This window comes from Ranitomeya imitator, chromosome 1 (genome assembly GCF_032444005.1).
Source record: "Ranitomeya imitator isolate aRanImi1 chromosome 1, aRanImi1.pri, whole genome shotgun sequence".
Lineage (NCBI taxonomy): Eukaryota > Metazoa > Chordata > Amphibia > Anura > Dendrobatidae > Ranitomeya > Ranitomeya imitator.
Genome location: NC_091282.1, coordinates 314582788 through 314600918, shown reverse-complemented (window position 1 = coordinate 314600918; position 18131 = coordinate 314582788). Strand labels below are relative to the sequence as shown.

The following is an 18131-nucleotide window of genomic DNA, read 5'->3' as shown; positions in this document are numbered from 1 at the left end:
AAAAAACACTGAAGATATATTTACAAATGGCAGATTTGTTGCAAACATTTCTGCAACTGAAAATCATGTGTCAGGAGCTTCTTGAAGTAGGTCGGTATGGTCTAGGTGTATGACATGGTTTGGTGTGAATAACTTAAGAGCCCTGCACAGGACCCTATAGTTACCCACTAAGAAGATATTTGGGATGAATTATAGCCCTGATTGCAAGCCAGGCCCTTCTGTCCATCATCAGCATCTGACCTCACATGTGCTTTTCTAGACAAGTGGGCAAAAATTCCCATAGACCCATGAAAAAATCATCTAGAAAGTCTTCCCAAAAGAAAACAGCAAAAAGGGGCCAAATCAAATCTAAATCAAAACAAGCTTATATACAGCACTCTGTACTTCCCACAACAGCCAGACTTCTGCATCCCACTGGCAGTAGTGCCACATTTCTAGGCAACTGATCCATGCTAGTGATGTTACTACCAGCCATGGATCATAACCATGCACCATTTGATCATAGCAAGATGTTTTTCAGTCAAGGCCCTTCAGTCCATTGCTTGAGTACCAGCATAGCGCAGTCCTGTAATTCTCTGTTGTATGACCACAGCTTCCTGTTGCAGCAAATCAAGACCCAGCCACTTATTCCACTCATAGCCTTAGAGTCAGCATACAGTTAGCACAACACAATCCGTTCTGTCCATCCACTGTTCTGTGGAACCTACTTCAATCCTTTCCTGGTTCTTCGTGTCTTAATCCGTGGATGCTTCACCTGCTACTTGTGAATCTACGCCTTGTCTAGACTCTTGACTACTCTTGACTATGCTCCCACCTAGACTTGATTATTATTATTATTATTATTATTATTAATTCTGATCTCTAACTTTCTCCTGATTATGGACTTACTCAGAGATCAGTGCAAATGGTTCGGAGATGACATTGTAATGTACAGGCTGGCCATGGCTCTCTCTGCTGAAGCGTGGCAGCTTCATGTATTTCTATGAGGCAGTCATTCTCAGGTCAAGAAAGCATTAGTCAATCCATGCATTACAGCTCAATTTCGAACTGGTTTGCACGGATGTCTGCATGAGCCCTAAGCCCTCGTCTACTCTTATCCCTTGATCTGTGTCATCCTGACTGTACACCTGGTAACGGTCTTTGGTTCCATTCCTGATAATGCCACTTTTCTGGATTCATCATTTCCTTAGTTCATCCAAGGCCTTTTACTGGTATTTCCTGGTTCGATCTGAAGTGTATTTCTAGTTATTCCTTGTATGTTTTAGTTTTTAGCTTTTTTATCTCCTAGTTTTGTACAGCCACTGTTCCTGGTAATCCTGGTTCTGTCTGAGTTCTGTTCCCAGACGCTCTTTGTGCTTTCATTCAAGGCCCGTTTCTGGTTCTGTTCTTGGTACCATCCAATTCCTGTTCTGGTAATAATTTCTGGTATATCTTGGCTTGATTAAGGCCAGCTCGTCGATGGTTCTGCTATCATCACCTGATTCTCCTCCTGTTTTGTCTCTGGACCATGTTCCTGGTATCTTCTAGTTCCAGCTTTTGGTCTTTCCTTGGTTTTTATGTTAATATTTTCATTTCTTAGCCTGTTCCTCAGCTCCTTCCTTCTGTCCCATTATTATATTAGTGCCTTGTGTTCACATTTCAGTCTTGTGACCATGGTCCTGCTTAACACTGCACATTCCTTTCCTAGCTCCACAGGCCTATTACAATCTCCATGGCTGGTCTTGTTTCTATTCTGAGAACCTCAACCTCAGTGTTCCCCAGCAGCAATTACCTCCTTATGGATAATAGTGGGAATATATCAGTGAATCCCCTAGTGTAGGCATATCAAAATTATTTGCATCTTAAGTATCCAATTTCTTGTCACAAGAGTTTGTGAGTGTGTATGTATACAGGGGAGTATCAACTGGTGACCGAGCCCACGCAGTCAGAGAGTCCATTGATGCCAGCACCGTTTTCTGCTGAATGTGCATCCAAGGATCAACATTCATCTTAAATGTATTGCGGCACAGAGAACCATCAGCAATGGCAGCAATTGCAACGCCTATACAGGCCGCCAAACAATCAAGGGTTAACAGCTGACATTGGAGGGCCCAAAGCGCCCTAAGCCGGCTACGCATAATGTCACTGCCATGCGCCACCCTGATTCCCTGTGCTGGCAATAGATGAGAAGACTCCACTCATCATGGAGCGATGATAGAAGAGAGGAATTGTTTTTTTATGTGCTGGGAGAAGAGTGTGAGGACAAGGGACATAATTAAGTTTGGGGCCAGGACAAGAGACATTATTACAATCTGTGCACACAGAGGCTGGCTAGACATAGCGAGTTGTCCAGCTTCAAAGCAGCGCTTACATGCTCTATAGCAAAGAGCTTGCAAGTGAGCGCTCTTTGTCTAGTAAACCAGACACTCCTGATTTATTTCAGGGGTGGTTGGTAATCTAGGAAATGAGTAGTACACAATAGAATTAGAAATTTTTCTGTTCTTGAGAATAGAGGAGATTTTAATAATAGGTACCGTAAATTGTAAATTTGCTTGTTTTTAAAAGCACTAGTATAGAGTAGCTCGATACTCTTTACCAGACCAAAACCCAGCCTTCTAAATGCACCCTGAAATGTATTTAGTGGATTGTCATGAATAGGGGTCAGTTGAAAGGGAGTATGACTGCCGGATCAGTTCTACATAGTAATTCTTTTCTTTTTCAGAACACAGGGATTGCTCTGACTAAAGAAGAAATTCAGCAGTTGATCAACTTCCTGGACAAAGACAAGAGCGGCATGATTGATATCAGGTGTCTATTAAATGTTGTATAGCTGTTACAGTATAATGTATTGGTTTTTTTTTGGCATATAGGGCCTATATCACGTCATGTATGTATTGATAATTTGGCAAGTTGCTTATGGGAAAAATTTCTCAAACAAAACACTTTTTTTTTAATTATAATCAAAATTATTCAACCCCTAATGAAAATGAAATTTATCAAAATGTGCAAACTTTGTGCTGTTAGCAATTAACCAATCAAACAAGAACATTTGAAATACCTCAACACAAGTAAAATGACAAGTGCTTTCTACAAACGCAATACAAAATACCAGTTTTGAAGAATGCTGTATTCTCAGGATTATTCAACGCCTTCATAAGTGTCTTTAGAACTTAGCAGAGCATCCTCTCAGTGTTATACCAGCTCCAAACATACTGCATAGCCAGATGTCAGCTTCTGGCAGTGTTATTAAGGAATCTTAGCCTATTCCTCATGGGCAGTGTCATCCAGTTCGTTAATATTCTTGAGAGTGGTCCAAAAAGATAGCAAAGGCACTGAATATTGAATTATTGAGTTGGAAGTTCACAAGTTCAAAGTTAGAGGAACACTGGCTACATAACCTGAATGTGACGAAAGACGAATCGATCACTAGCTGTTACCAGAGTCCTGAGGACGAAATCTGAAGACTATCAAGGGCAAGATAAATTCAATCATATATCATGAAATCCCAGGAAAAATGTCTTGCCTTCTGTGAGCAAGCTGAAAATTGGATATCGTTAGACCTTCCAAAAGTACATTGATACCAAGCATACCTCACTGTTGTGAATTCTGTTGTCGAACTCCCTCCTGTGGTCGTGAATGGTACTTCGGCGAGTTCTGTCCATGGACTCCCTCTGGTGGCTGTGAGTGGAGCTGCTGCTTCTGAGGTTCCTTACACAGGTGACGTGGTTTATCCTTTGGTTGGCTGCTCTATTTAACTCCACTCAGATCGTTACTCCATGCCAGCTGTCAATGTTTCTGCATTGGTTCAGTTTGCTCTTGGATCTGTCTGGTGACCTGTCTTCTCCAGCAGAAGCTAAGTTCCTGATAGTTATTATTTGTTCATTGTTTCCTTGTCCAGCTGGTTATCATGATTTTGTCTTGCTAGCTGGAAGCTCTGGGATGCAGAGTGGCATCTCCGCACCGTTAGTCGGTGCGGAGGTCTTTTTGCACACTCTGCGTGGTCTTTTGTAGTTTTTTGTGCTGACCGCAAAGATACCTTTCCTATCCTCTGTCTGTTTAGTAAGTCTGGCCTCCCTTTGCTGAAACCTGTTTCATTTCTGCGTTTGTGACTTTCATCTTTACTCACAGTCAATATATGTGGGGGGCTGCCTTTTCCTTTGGGGAATTTCTCTGAGGCAAGGTAGGCTTTATTTTCTATCTCTAGGGCTAGCTAGCTCTTAGGCTGTGAAGAGGCGTCTAGGGAGTGTCAGGAACGCTCCACGGCTATTTCTAGTTGTTGTGAGAGGATTAGGGCCTGCGGTCAGCAGAGCTCCCACATCCCAGAGCTTGTCCTGTGTCAGTTTAACTATCAGGTCGTGCCGGGTGCTCCTAACCACCAGGTCCATAACACCTCACTGTTCTGGTTTATATTAACAATTTACAACAGTTAAAGAGTCATATACAGGCAACCCCATATGCAACACACAATCATACCAGTCCCCATGCCCATCTCTTCTTCACCTAAATGTCATTAATTAATACCTTATGCAGACATATGATGGAACTAAATATACAGCAGGCTCTGCTTAGCATATAATTTGGCCAATTTATGTATACCCGGCAGCCAACGACAAGGCGATCTCCGGGTGCTGGTAATCTATCTAATGTGGATCCTCTCTTAGACTGAAGCTTGTATCTATGGGTAGGTAGGATCCTGCTGCAATAAAAACTGCCACAGTTTTCTGTTTGGAAGGGACAGTCAGTCTTTTGTTACTTGTATATTGACTCTCTGACAGAGCACTCCACTCCTATCACCCAGAGGCGGTTTTAATTGCAGCCAGATCCTACCTACCCATAAATGCAGGCTTCAGCCTAGGAGAGGATTCACATTAGATTGGTTCCCAGCAACTGTGGATTTCCATACCATTATAATTATTTTTCTAGCACAGAAAAACAGAAATAGAAAAAATAGACTATTGTAGGACCCATCAATTAACTCCGCTATAATACCCAGCAGGTACACTTTAGATGAAAATACCCTAGTGAGTTCAAGGTATTCACGAAGAAACAAAAGTAGCTCAGACCATGACAGCTTCTTGACAATAAAAACAGTCCTTAGCACTGAGGAATAAAATGTATCTTCCACCTGTCCCTGTTTCTCCACTGTCAAATCCAGTATATCTGCCACCCATTTCACATAAGCCTTATCATATGACTTAACAACAGGTGACTAGAGAAGAGAATATGCTTGTGGTAGGGTTTAGGTAAATCAAATGTCCCCAAGAACCCTTCCCATTTTGAAAAGCGTAGGGACACGCTCTTTCCAAAATTAAGCATGCATAGGAACTTTGCGGTATCAGAAATCCCATATCTAGCTTGGAAATGCTCAAAGGTAAGCGATTCGGAGGTATCTGAGAAAATATGAAAGTCGATTTTCACACCATACCTCTCCTAGAGGACCACATCAGGTAATGAATATAAATGTGGAAGGTGAGGATTAAAGCAAAGCAGCACCTTGGGCGACACCGCTGGCATATCTGAGCCCCTCGATATATTCTGTGCTATTGCCCACTGTCTTTAGAGGAATTGGAGCTGAGAAGACTATATTATATATATATATATATATATATATATATATATATATATATATTATATCTACAGACTAGATTAGTAAACGCTTCATAAGAACCCATTAACACTCCTGCTTGTGCAGAGGCGTCATTGCTCATGTCAATGTCTATCCACCAATGGGTGTAAACTAACTGAGCGGCCAGGAAGTAAAATGATAAGTTAGGAGCTGCCAGGCCTTCATGATGTTTTGGCGCTTACATACTAGATAAACTTATTCTCCTTGCCACTAAAAGTTACACACCAAACTTTCCAAGAGGCAAATTGTTCCTTTAGTAATCACAACTGGGGAGGAATTAAATAAATAACAATTTTAGCAATTATATAATTTTAAAGAGATTTATGAGCCTAGTAAGAGCTAGAGGGAGTTGTTGTTTGGACTTAACCATATCTGCTATTAGAGAATCAAGGTTTAATGCAATAAATTGTGCTATCTTTTGAGAAACAATAATCCCCAAATACTTAAAATTATCAGCCACTGGTATACAAACAGCTTTAGTCTGGCTCATACTACTATATGACTACTTTATGCCAGAAATTTACTCAAATTCATCCACCAACCCTGGGAGGGAATTCAGAGAAGGACCGATGTCTGCCAGATATACTAAGGTATCATCTGCAGATTAGAGACTTTTTCTGTTAAGGGCCCTCGTATTAAACCCTTGATGTCCCAAGCCTTAGTGGCCACTGCTAACAGCAGAGGAGACAAGAGGCACCCCTGTGTAGTCCCCCTTTGCAAAGGAAAACGTTGTGACACCTCCAGGTTACTTTGAATTCTTACTCTAGGTGAATCATATAATCGTTTGGTCCCAACTTTTGTACTTGATTAAACTTGAGGGGCGACAATAGTGATTATAAATATTGCCAATCGACAGAGTCAAAAGCTTTACATACAGGTCCTTCTCAAAAAATTAGCATATAGTGTTAAATTTCATTATTTACCATAATGTAATGATTACAATTAAACTTTCATATATTATAGATTCATTATCCACCAACTGAAATTTGTCAGGTCTTTTATTGTTGTAATACTGATGATTTTGGCATACAACTCCTGATAACCCAAAAAACCTGTCTCAATAAATTAGCATATCAAGAAAAGGTTCTCTAAACGACCTATTACCCTAATCTTCTGAATCAACTAATTAACTCTAAACACATGCAAAAGATACCTGAGGCTTTTATAAACTCCCTGCCTGGTTCATTACTCAAAACCCCCATCATGGGTAAGACTAGCGACCTGACAGATGTCAAGAAGGCCATCATTGACACCCTCAAGCAAGAGGGTAAGACCCAGAAAGAAATTTCTCAACAAATAGGCTGTTCCCAGAGTGCTGTATCAAGGCACCTCAATGGTAAGTCTGTTGGAAGGAAACAATGTGGCAGAAAACGCTGTACAACGAGAAGAGGAGACCGGACCCTGAGGAAGATTGTGGAGAAGGACCGATTCCAGACCTTGGGGAACCTGAGGAAGCAGTGGACTGAGTCTGGTGTGGAAACATCCAGAGCCACCGTGCACAGGCGTGTGCAGGAAATGGGCTACAGGTGCCGCATTCCCCAGGTAAAGCCACTTTTGAGCTACAGAGAAGCAGCACTGGACTGTTGCTAAGTGGTCCCAAGTACTTTTTTCTGATGAAAGCAAATTTTGCATGTCATTCGGAATTCAAGGTGCCAGAGTCTGGAGGAAGACTGGGGAGAAGGAAATGCCAAAATGCCTGAAGTCCAGTGTCAAGTACCCACAGTCAGTGATGGTGTGGGGTGCCATGTCAGCTGCTGGTGTTGGTCCACTGTGTTTCATCAAGGGCAGGGTCAATGCAGCTAGCTATCAGGAGATTTTGGAGCACTTCATGCTTCCATCGGCTGAAGTGCTTTATGGAGATGAAGATTTCATTTTTCAGCACGACCTGGCACCTGCTCACAGTACCAAAACCACTGGTAAATGGTTTACTGACCATGGTATTACTGTGCTCAATTGGCCTGCCAACTCTCCTGACCTGAACCCCATAGAGAATCTGTGGGATATTGTGAAGAGAAAGTTGAGAGACGCAAGACCCAACACTCTGGATGAGCTTAAGGCCGCTATTGAAGCATCCTGGGCCTCGATAACATCTCAGCAGTGTCACAGGCTGATTGCCTCCATGCCACGCCGCATTGAAGCAGTCATTTCTGCCAAAGGATTCCCGACCAAGTATTGAGTGCATAACTGAACATTATTATTTGTTGGTTTTTTTGTTTGTTATTAAAAAACACTTTTATTTGATTGGATGGGTGAAATATGCTAATTTATTGAGACAGGTTTTTTGAGTTATCAGGAGTTGTATGCCAAAATCATCAGTATTAAAACAATAAAAGACCTGACAAATTTCAGTTGGTGGATAATGAATCTATAATATATGAAAGTTTAATTGTAATCATTACATTATGGTAAATAATGAAATTTAACACTATATGCTAATTTTTTGAGAAGGACCTGTACATCCAGTGACCTAACAAAACCGGGAGAGGGATCACCACGGGCAGCTGCTATATTTAAGGATAACCATTGAATGTTAATGTCTATCGCTTTACCTGACATGAATCCAGTTTGGTCAGAATGTATTAATGTCAGAAGAAGTCCTTGAAGATTTTGGAGTGGCGATCACGGTTGCCTGAATTTAACCCCTTAGAAAATATTTAATGAGCATTGAAAAAGATAGTTACAACACAGAAACTCATTAATATTAGTGAACTGGAGGCCATTGCCCACAAGAATGGGTTAAGATTCCTCAGAAAGGCTGCCAGAAGCTGTGTCTGCCTGTGCATCATGTTTGCAACACGTCATAAGAGCCAAAGGGGTTCTACTAAGTACCAAAGACACTTGCAATGAAGGGGTTGAATAATTCTGAAATTATAACATTCATTTAAAGTTATATTTTGTGCCAAATAGCTATTTAAATTGTTCTTGTTTGATTGGTTTACTCCAAACAGCAGAAAATTTGTACATTTTGCTAATAAGCCTAATTTCCAACGTGGTTTGAATAATTGTGATTGCAACTATATACTTTCTTTAGGAAATAGCGGAGATAAGCAAATCAATTCACATGGCCTTGGTTCACCAGCCAGATCAGTAATCCAAGGCCGCTGGAAGGGAGCCCTGTAAAACACGTCCTAACTGCTGACATCTTTGGTGCTTTTAATTTTCCGGCCTGGTGCAACATCATTGTTGGTTTATAAATAGCAAATCAAAAAATTGTCCATTGTATAAGTATTTTACATTGAAGGGCACTTCAAGTATCTGAATACATTTATAACTGATCATATGTATTAGAAAAATATTGGTGAGATCAGCAGTCACCCAATGAGACCACCCTCATTGTGAGGCCACCCAACTATCAAGAATTCTGGGAAAAAAAGACCAAACATGTTGAAACTCTACATGTCTTATCTGTTGTTATCTGTGTGGAGCGTTTGAACACTTTGCAAATAAACCTAATTTGCAATGGGGGTTAAATAATTTTGATCGCAATTGTACCGGCAAAAAAGGCCATGCTAGTTATTTTGGAAATCTACTTGATAAGCAGATGGAACCGTGCTGAGCTCCCCATTACCTGTTTATTTGCTCACCGTAAAGGGAACTTGTCAGCAGGATTGTGCACAGTACCCTACAGACAGTGTCAGGTTGGCGCCGTTATACTGATTAAAATGATTCCTTGGTTTATGAAATCTGTCTTGTGGTTGTTGTGTAATCTTTCTTTGTAGTTTTCAGTTAATGAGATTTTCTTGCTCCGTGGCAGCCTGTGGTGCGGACTTTATGTGGTGCTCTGCTTACATATTCATCTGTATGGCTTATGACATGTCACTGATCCCTGCACAATAGCATAATTCGGAACACGATAAATGCTACTGCGCAGGTGCCACCACCATTTTGCTAGAGGAAAAAAAATATCTCCACTAAGATGGTGCCACCGCAGTAGCATCTATCGTGTTCTGAATTATGCTACTGCGCTGGCACCATTTTGAGGAAGACATTTTTTTTCTCTCTAAAATTTATATGACTAAATAAAATTAATATATAGATATTATAGATCCGATCATGCAACAGCGCTGGCGCCTGCATGATGAAGGTAATTTTTTTCTAAACGATAAGATATGCAGTATGTAAAATAGGGATCACGTCACTGACGGATCAGTGACTTGTCAGAAGCCATGCAGATGAATAGCGCCACATGAAGACCCCCCCACAGGCCACCCAAAACACGGTCATATCATTAACTGAAAATAAAGATTAAATAACAACCACAAGACGGATTTCATCACCCAGGTACTATTTTAATCAGTATAACGTGGCCGATCTGATACTATCTGTAGGTTACTGTGCACAATCCTGCTGATAGGTTCCCTATAGTAACTCACTGATGTAAGATGGCTACTTCTGTGATGTTCTGTAGAAAATCCCATGTTTTCATCTCTGATAAATCAGCAGGTTATTGATATATTGATATTAGATTTGCCTAGTTACTTATCTCTGGTTTAGCACGATGCAGATATGGAAAACCAGCTGGTGCTAGAAAGGGACATCCCTATCATGGTAGTTTATGTACTGGATATATTGTCTAATCATTAGCAGATTATTTTTCATATAGACAATCTATTATACAGTTTTCTTAGTATGGTGTATTGTATTGTTATAAAATCTTATTTTGTTTCTTTACAGTGTTTTTCACCAATCCCTGACTTCTGGAATGTGAACAACTATAAAGTTAATGTTTTCTTCAGCACTCTCATATTTACTTCTGTTGTTGTTTTTGCTTTAACATTTAAGAGCCCGGTTTATCAAGGCTTTTAGGCCAGTATTCTGTCGTAAAAGCTTTGAAAAGTTACATAAGTTTGTCGCAATTCGATGCTTCAATAACATTTTGTGGCTCTTGGCCTTCTCACTCGATTTTAGCCCAGCTCTGACAAAGTGGGACATTCATGACAAGCAGCAGTATTTGCCATGCCACACATCTTACTTCAGAAGGGACTTGTGGTGAGGAAGACACAGACTTGTATGCCACTCGTTTGACGCTCCTGATTCATGAAGAGGCATACACCTCTTAAAGAATTAGTAGCGTCTGACTCCAGCACACCACCTCGTATAGAGTGGCGTGAAGAACACCAGTATTGATTAATCGGGCCCTCAGTTTCTGTTGCGTGTTCATATCTTTAAGTGATTTATCCACTTAAATTTGGTGTCTTATTCTGAAGAAATTGACATTCAATATTGGATCAGCGGAGGCCTGATTCAAGTCGTTGTTTGAAGAGGACCACGACCCTCAATGTTCCATTCATTGCTTAGACTGCACATGCCATGCTATTCATTTAGGTTGCATTTGGTCCTATTCACATACTGCCGCTTAAAAGTATCGCTTGTGCAGTTAGATAATGGCAAAAAATGACTGAAAAAGGCTTACAAAGCACCCAAAACAGGAGACACAGAAGCAGCCAAAAGTGTGCTAATCAATAGGCCTTAAAAATCCCTAGTCTGAAGGCCCGTATAACCAGGACCATAAGGCCATGTTCCCACGTACCTTAAAAGCTAAATTTTTTTCCCGCTGTATTTTTTTTGGACAAAAAATCTACTGTATTTGACTGTCCAAGAAAAGAGGATGACATCTCATGAAAACTCCTGCCCACTGTGTGTTTAAAGACACTGTTGAAATGTGACCTTATTGGCTTTAATGAGTAGCTTTAATTTTAAAAAATGCATGTAAAAAGCTCGGTTCTGTTTCTAAATAAAGCCTCAGGAAATACAATGCTTGTCCTGCTTCTCATATGAGCAGTGGTTACACATCTGATATAATAAAGATAAAATATTTTGTCATGTAGGTTCAGTGGTTACCTTACCTCTTTTTGGGCTAATTTCCACAAACCGTGTTCCATATTGTGACTTTGTTAATGACCATGAAAATATATTTTATGTTACTTTTAGGAAGATTGTGAATGATTTATTTTTATCCTAAAATATTATATACACACACCAAATTCTTCTTCTGTTTGGTGATATGCCGTATATTAGAATGGATATGATGCAGGAAAGTAGCTTGCCGTCTCAATAACCTCAATAAACGCAGACATGTCTTTGTAGTTTTCTTTATCAGGTTATAAAATATTTCATTTTATTATGAATGCCAGGGACTTAGGATCTATTCATGTGGGAGAGAAAAATATTAATAAAAGTATATGCTATATTTATTAAAGGCATAGTTTCCATGTAAAAGGTGTGTTGACATCAGATACTCTTCCATCTCATATTCCCATTAACCCTATGCCTGATCAGACACAGTCCATGATTATTAGGAAATACGATAGACCACTGCTTCCCGCAGCATGTGTTTTCTGCTCTGCACTATTGGTTTAGTGGTGGACATGAGCATCTTTTATTATCATTGATCTCATAGAATGCAGTGGCTTTAAGGTCCGTCACCTCCACGTATGTTTCCATGTCAACATCCAGCGTAGGAAGATGACTCATGGACGGAAAATCAAGTTTGTGTGCACAATCATACAGGTCTGTTCATCCCAGTGTCTCTGTCCAAGAATATGAAGATCTATTCCATTCTGCAGAATGCCTCCAGGTTTTTGTACGTTCCATATGGTTTCTCATGAGACTGTATGGTAAGAAGGACCTGTCAGCTCTACTATCAAGTCTAGTTTATTAAATACTTGTATTATCTACAAAATACCAACTCTGGTACTTATTTTCTTATAGACCTGCCAGAAATGGAAAGTGCTGGACTGAATTCCACCAGGACAGAATGAAAAGTTAGTGTTCTTGATAGCACTAATATTATACTACAGTATTACGCTGTTAACCAGCATGTAAACATTTTGAAGGGCAAACATAGGTCTAAAGCAATGGCTGGAGATGAGACAATCGCTTTGAATCAAATTCCCTTTAACCCTTTAAGGATCAGACGATTTTTTTTATTTTTGCGCTTTCCTCCCCTAGAGGCATTACTTTTTTTTTTAGTTTTCCATCGATATAGCAGTGTGAGGGCTGGATGTTTGAGGGTCCAGTTGTACTTTTGAATGACACCATCTATTTTATCATATGATGTACTGGAAAGTAGGAAAAAAAATTCAAAGTGTGGCAAAATAGCAATTAAGTGCAATGCTGTAGATAAGCCCCTAATGGCGGTGGCTACGACTTGTATGCAAAAATGAGGCGATAGATTCCCTTTAAATCTGTGTGCTATATACAGCAAATTCACAGTATTGCTATATATAACATAAATCAGTCTCCTATGAACGCCAGTCACAGGCAGGATTTCACAGGACTACAGAGATGACCGATACCCCTGGCTGTCATAGGAACAAATCGGCGTCGCCAGAGCGATGATGGGATAGAAAGGCGCGCCCCCTTGCCGCGAGCATTAAATATTGCTGTCACAGATTGACAGCAGAATTTAACAGGATAAAAGCCACGAGCGGAGATTCACTCCACCCATGGCTGTTCATGACTTATTTAGCCATCATCTGCAAGGAAAGATGGGCACTCGGATTCTGAGCCTGCATCAAAGGCAGGGAGCCAACTTATAATAGACTTATTCAGTCGTGTCCTTATGGGGTTAAATTGTGGGATTAATTTCTGACAAATTACATAAACTGGTGCCTGGCCACCATTTTCGTAGATTCTAAAAGGTTGGCGTTTAAAAAAAAAAAAAAGGTAGATAATTAAATACTTACCCTGGCCTTCACCTTACTTGCCATGCAGCCACTCTCCAGTCTGACTTTCAGTGCCAATTGTCAAGTGAGGCTTGTATTTACCTCCTGGACCAGCTGCAGTAGCTAGTGCAGAGGATTAAAATGTGGTTCAGGGGGGGAGTAAAGTTTGTTTTTTCTGCACCCTCGGCCCATACACAATAAGTTTTAAAATCCACCCTGAGCTGGAGGCTACAGCTTTCCTACTATATTACTGTTGCCATCTTGTTTGACCTTAGTTATTAGATATATACTCAGTATTAAATATTAACTGTACTTTCAAGTGCGGTAAGTTTTCATAATAAATTGCCTGTGTTAGGCCTGTTTCATACGTCAGTGTCTCCGGTACGTGAGGTGACAGTTTCCTCACGTACCAGAGACACTGACACACGTAGACACATAAAAATCAATGCATCTGTTCAGATGTCATTGATTTTTTGCGGACCGTGTCTCCGTGTGCCAAACCCGAGACATGTCAGTGTTCGTGGGAGCGCACGTATTACACGGACCCATTAAAGTCAATGGGTCTATGTAAAACACATACCGCACACGGACAACGTGTGCCGTGCAGGAGACAGCGCTACATTAATCGCTGTCCCCTCCACTGGTGCTGAAGCCGCCATTCATATCTTCCCTGCAGCAAGTACATAGATCTTTATTTTAAACACTATTATTCATATCTTCTCTGCAGCAAACGCTGCTGCAGGGAAGATATGAATCGCGGCTTCAGCACCAGATGTTGGTACATGTGGTACCCAGCACGGTGCGTGTGGTACCCAGTGGGCACACGGGCGGCGCACGTGTGCCACACTGATATGCCACAGAAACGTAGGGGCACACGGACACGGATAATTCCGGTACCGATTTTTTCCGGTACCGGAATTATCTGGACGTGTGAAATCGGCCTTATATACATGAAGAATGTCATTAGTGCTGGCACTTGTTGGCTAGTATCTTGCATTTTCAACAGTTTTCCTTTCTGCAGACTCTTCAATTTTCAATCCACTCTGAGCTGGTGGGAGAAGACAAGCTACTGTGCTCTCTCCCACATACAGTATAGCACATATGGAGAGATTCCCGCTCTTTCCTTTTTTAGTACACAAACCTCATGTTATATGTATGTGAACCAAGCTCTCATCGGAGGTAAAAAACTTGTTAGAGAGCTTAGTATGAACCTTCTGTGACTCTTTTGCTGTGCCTGCTTCTTACTCTGTTCCATACGTCTTCTCCCCCCTCCATAGAGCATGTTGTGCTGTGTCACACGACTCAAGTGAGCTGCCAGACAGATTTGAACTGTTTTTAAAGTTGTGATGCCGCGATCACTAACGGGTTGGGTAATACGTGCTTGGCAATAGCATAAACGTAGACAGGCATTTTTTTTTTCACATACACAGTCTATTTTTTATTCAAGCATCATAAACCGCTGTAGGCCATGTTACCCATCACAGACCTCACATAGACCTTAGTGTGGCACCCCTAGGGGTATTTGCCACAAAAATAGTTACTGACAGTAAGTACAAATACTAAAATAGCAAGACTGCACTACCACCTCCGGCCAGAAGGGGGAGCTCCAGAGACTCCCCTTGATCCATTCTGGTCTGAGAGAAGAAATGGCAGTTGGGCCAAGGAGCTGATAGAGATTCAACTGTATGACCTCTCACTAACAGCCCTGTGACTGTTACCAGGCCTAAATCACCGGCCTGAGGAGAAGAGGGATAGAGAAAAAGGACATTGTGAGAACCGGGTAGCATTAATCACTACCCAGAACAGGCGCAAAGACGGATACCGGATCCGTGGCTGTATTCATTATATATAATACAGCAACCGGAAAAACGTGAGGTGATATCAGCTTCACTAGGGCCGGACGCAGCAACAGACACAGAGTTCAGCGGTACTCCCAGAGGGGGTAAACCGATAAAAGGACTCGGGTTGCCCGTCGAACCAGGACCCGGAGGGGACAGATTGGGCCGGCAGCCAGTTCACATACAGCAGCAGGGCCACACAGAAATTGCGCACAATAAGAGGTGAAGACCCCGGCAGGGTCAAAGTAACTCAGAGTTCCCATACAGACTCCGGTGACAGGACTGGTTGTAAATCCTTTTATGTTAAAGTAAACTGGTTAAACGTTTCAGTGCCTCAGTCTTTCATTTTTTACAATAGCCATCTATCCAGGATCGAGATCATCACCGCTGGGAGAACCTGCTGCTGATCAAGTAAGTGCCTGTCCCCTCATGATACCCCTTACACTGTGCATTGCCTGAGGCCACAGCACCGGGTCAAGCCACCCGTGACATCCCCCTCAAGAGACAGACTCCATTGGTCCGGTGCTGGGTATCCCGGTCTCCTGGGCGTCACAATTGGCGTCACGAACAGGATCTAGCCAGCCCGTATACCGGGTATTGTGTGCCGTGATTGGAGCCCAAAACTGTGAAAACTGGGATGAAAAATCTTGAAAATTGACTTTATTAAAGAAAAATCCATTCCCCATTGAAAACTATTGAAAGTGACTTTTCCCCATTGGTTATAATGGAGTAAAGATGGCCGCCATCCCCTGAGGTAATCACTTCATAACCGTTAGGCACGAGACTGTTAATTGAGCTACGCCATCACCTGAGCCCCAGTCTAACTGAAAAACTTCAGAATCCGCCATTACAGAGCGCGGTGGGTGGGAGCAGCAGGGGGCGTGTCATTGTGGGCGGCACCAAGCTGAGCGCTCTGACATCAGAGCAAGGGGAAAATCGATCCTGCTGCACAGCGGAACGAATCTACACTATCCCGACGGAAGCGGAGGACCGGAAGGGTCCGGATTAACTAAGGGGGCACAGTATGTCGCAGCACGGAGACGCCGCAGCACTCGACAACGCTAATGCAGCTGAAAGACAGAGTGTCAATAGAGAGTCCGGCAGCACAGCGGTGCAAGGAGTGGCACCCATCATGCCGGTGCTGATGCCATATACCCCGGGTGGCCCATGGCTTCCAATGTATGAAGGTGAGCCTAATACCCTTGACGATTTCAGAGAAAAGATGCTGGCCCATTTTGACATGTTCCCTGTGGGTGAAGTTCAGCGTGTTAGTCTCCTGATGATGCAGTTAAGTGGCCATGCTAAGCGAGAAGTCACAGCATGGGCAGCTGATCTAAAAGGCACTGTTGAACGCATATTTGCTGGATTAAAAGCTACATTTGAAACCACGGCCAGCAGCAAAGCTAAAATACGATTCTTTAGTTGCAAACAAAAAGCTAATGAGGGCGTGAGAGACTTTGCCTTAAACCTGCAGGAAGCCCTTAAATCACTTACACTGGCTGAACCCATTTTTAACACCGGAGCGGATAAACTGCTAAGAGATCAATTTATTGAGGGACTCTACACCCCTTCTCACCGGGGGCATGTGAGCATGCTTGTTTTTAAGAACCCTGAATTGACATTTGCCCAATTAAAGGAGAGCGCTATACGTCTCCAGCTGGCAGAGGCACCTCGGGATCAGGATCCTGCGCAACTCATGGCAGAGGCTCCTCAACAACATGGAGTACCAGTGACATCAGCTATGTCCGGGGCCATTGCTAAGCCCCTGGGGCCCAGTACTAATGAGGCTCTTCAACAAAAGCTTGACTCTTTAGCTGATGTTGTTGCTTCAATGGCTAAAACCATGCAGGAGATGAGAGGACACAAGATGGAGTTGGCAAACTGTAGAGAGGATGTTCCATGGATGAGACCCCGGAGATACCCGACATGGAGAGGACGACCCCGCGACCGCTACCAACCGGATGGACAGCCCATTTGCCGCCGTTGCCAGCAGCCGGGCCACTTTGCACGAGATTGTGATTTAAACGGGAATCCCCTGGGAATGCGGGCCGCTTCGCAGGAATGAACTTTCAAGGCCCAACACCCTGGCACGACAGGTACATCGGAGGACGACCCATTATCCCTATCGTGCTGGACGGAATTCCCCTCAACGCTTTGCTGGACACAGGTTCCCAGATTTCATCTATACCGTATATCCTTTATAAGAGGTACTGGGCTGATGCAGATATTGATAAAGGGCCCTCTGATGTTGAACTAGATATATGGGCCAGTAATGGTAAGTTGGTACCGAAACTAGGATTCAGGGAGATGACCATAAAGATTGGTAAAGTAGAACTGAAGAAACAGGGTATAATTGTTGTTGATGTTGACCGGCGGAACTGTGAACCAACTGTATTGATAGGAATGAATGTGTTAGAGAACTGCTTTTCCGAAGTCATTTCTGTCTTACAGCAAATTGCTGAAACTGCCCAATCCTGCCAGCAGAGAGTTCTCCGGAGGGAAATAAAAGTATTGATGTTAAGGCAACAGGTAGAAGTTGCAGGTGGAGAAATCGGCAGTGTGAGGGTAAGTGATCCAACGTCTATTGTAATCCCACCAAAAACAGAAATGCTGGTATGGTGTAGAGCAGCCATTGGTACTAAGGGACGAGATTATCAAGCCTTAATAGAACCAGTGTACACCGACAGCAGGCCCACTATACTCACAGCACGAGGGATAGTCGAGGTACACCGGGGACGAGTGCCGGTACGACTTTTGAACTGTGGAGAGGAAGAGGTCACTTTGCCAAGGTATGCTACAATGGCAAAGCTATATACTGTTGACAACAATGCCATCACAACCATTGAGCCCTTAGAACCAACCTGTCAGGTGGAAGGCAATGGCTCAGATGGAGAAATGGAGGATTGGTGCCAACAGCTACACGTGGGCATAAATTCAACACCTACCCATCAAAAACAAGGGGTGTATAGGCTAGTGACGGAATATGAACAAGTCTTCAGTAAACACCCATTGGACTTCGGA

General features: G+C 42.4%; 1 protein-coding gene across 3 annotated transcripts in view; it reads left to right on the top strand.

Annotated features, from left to right (window-relative positions):
* LRRC74B (leucine rich repeat containing 74B) overlaps positions 1–11824 on the top strand; it is a 111534-nt gene extending 99710 nt beyond the window's left edge. Inside the window, exons 10-11 of one of the 3 annotated variants that reach the window (XM_069758647.1) lie at positions 2702–2787; positions 10280–11824. In XM_069758647.1, the coding sequence (XP_069614748.1) occupies positions 2702–2787; positions 10280–10313 (120 nt within the window). In that variant the 3' untranslated portion in view covers positions 10314–11824. The remainder of the gene's footprint in view (positions 1–2701; positions 2788–10279) is intronic. The other 2 variants (XM_069758630.1, XM_069758638.1) reach the window with 2 other exon arrangements.
* The last annotated feature ends 6307 nt before the right edge of the window (positions 11825–18131 follow it).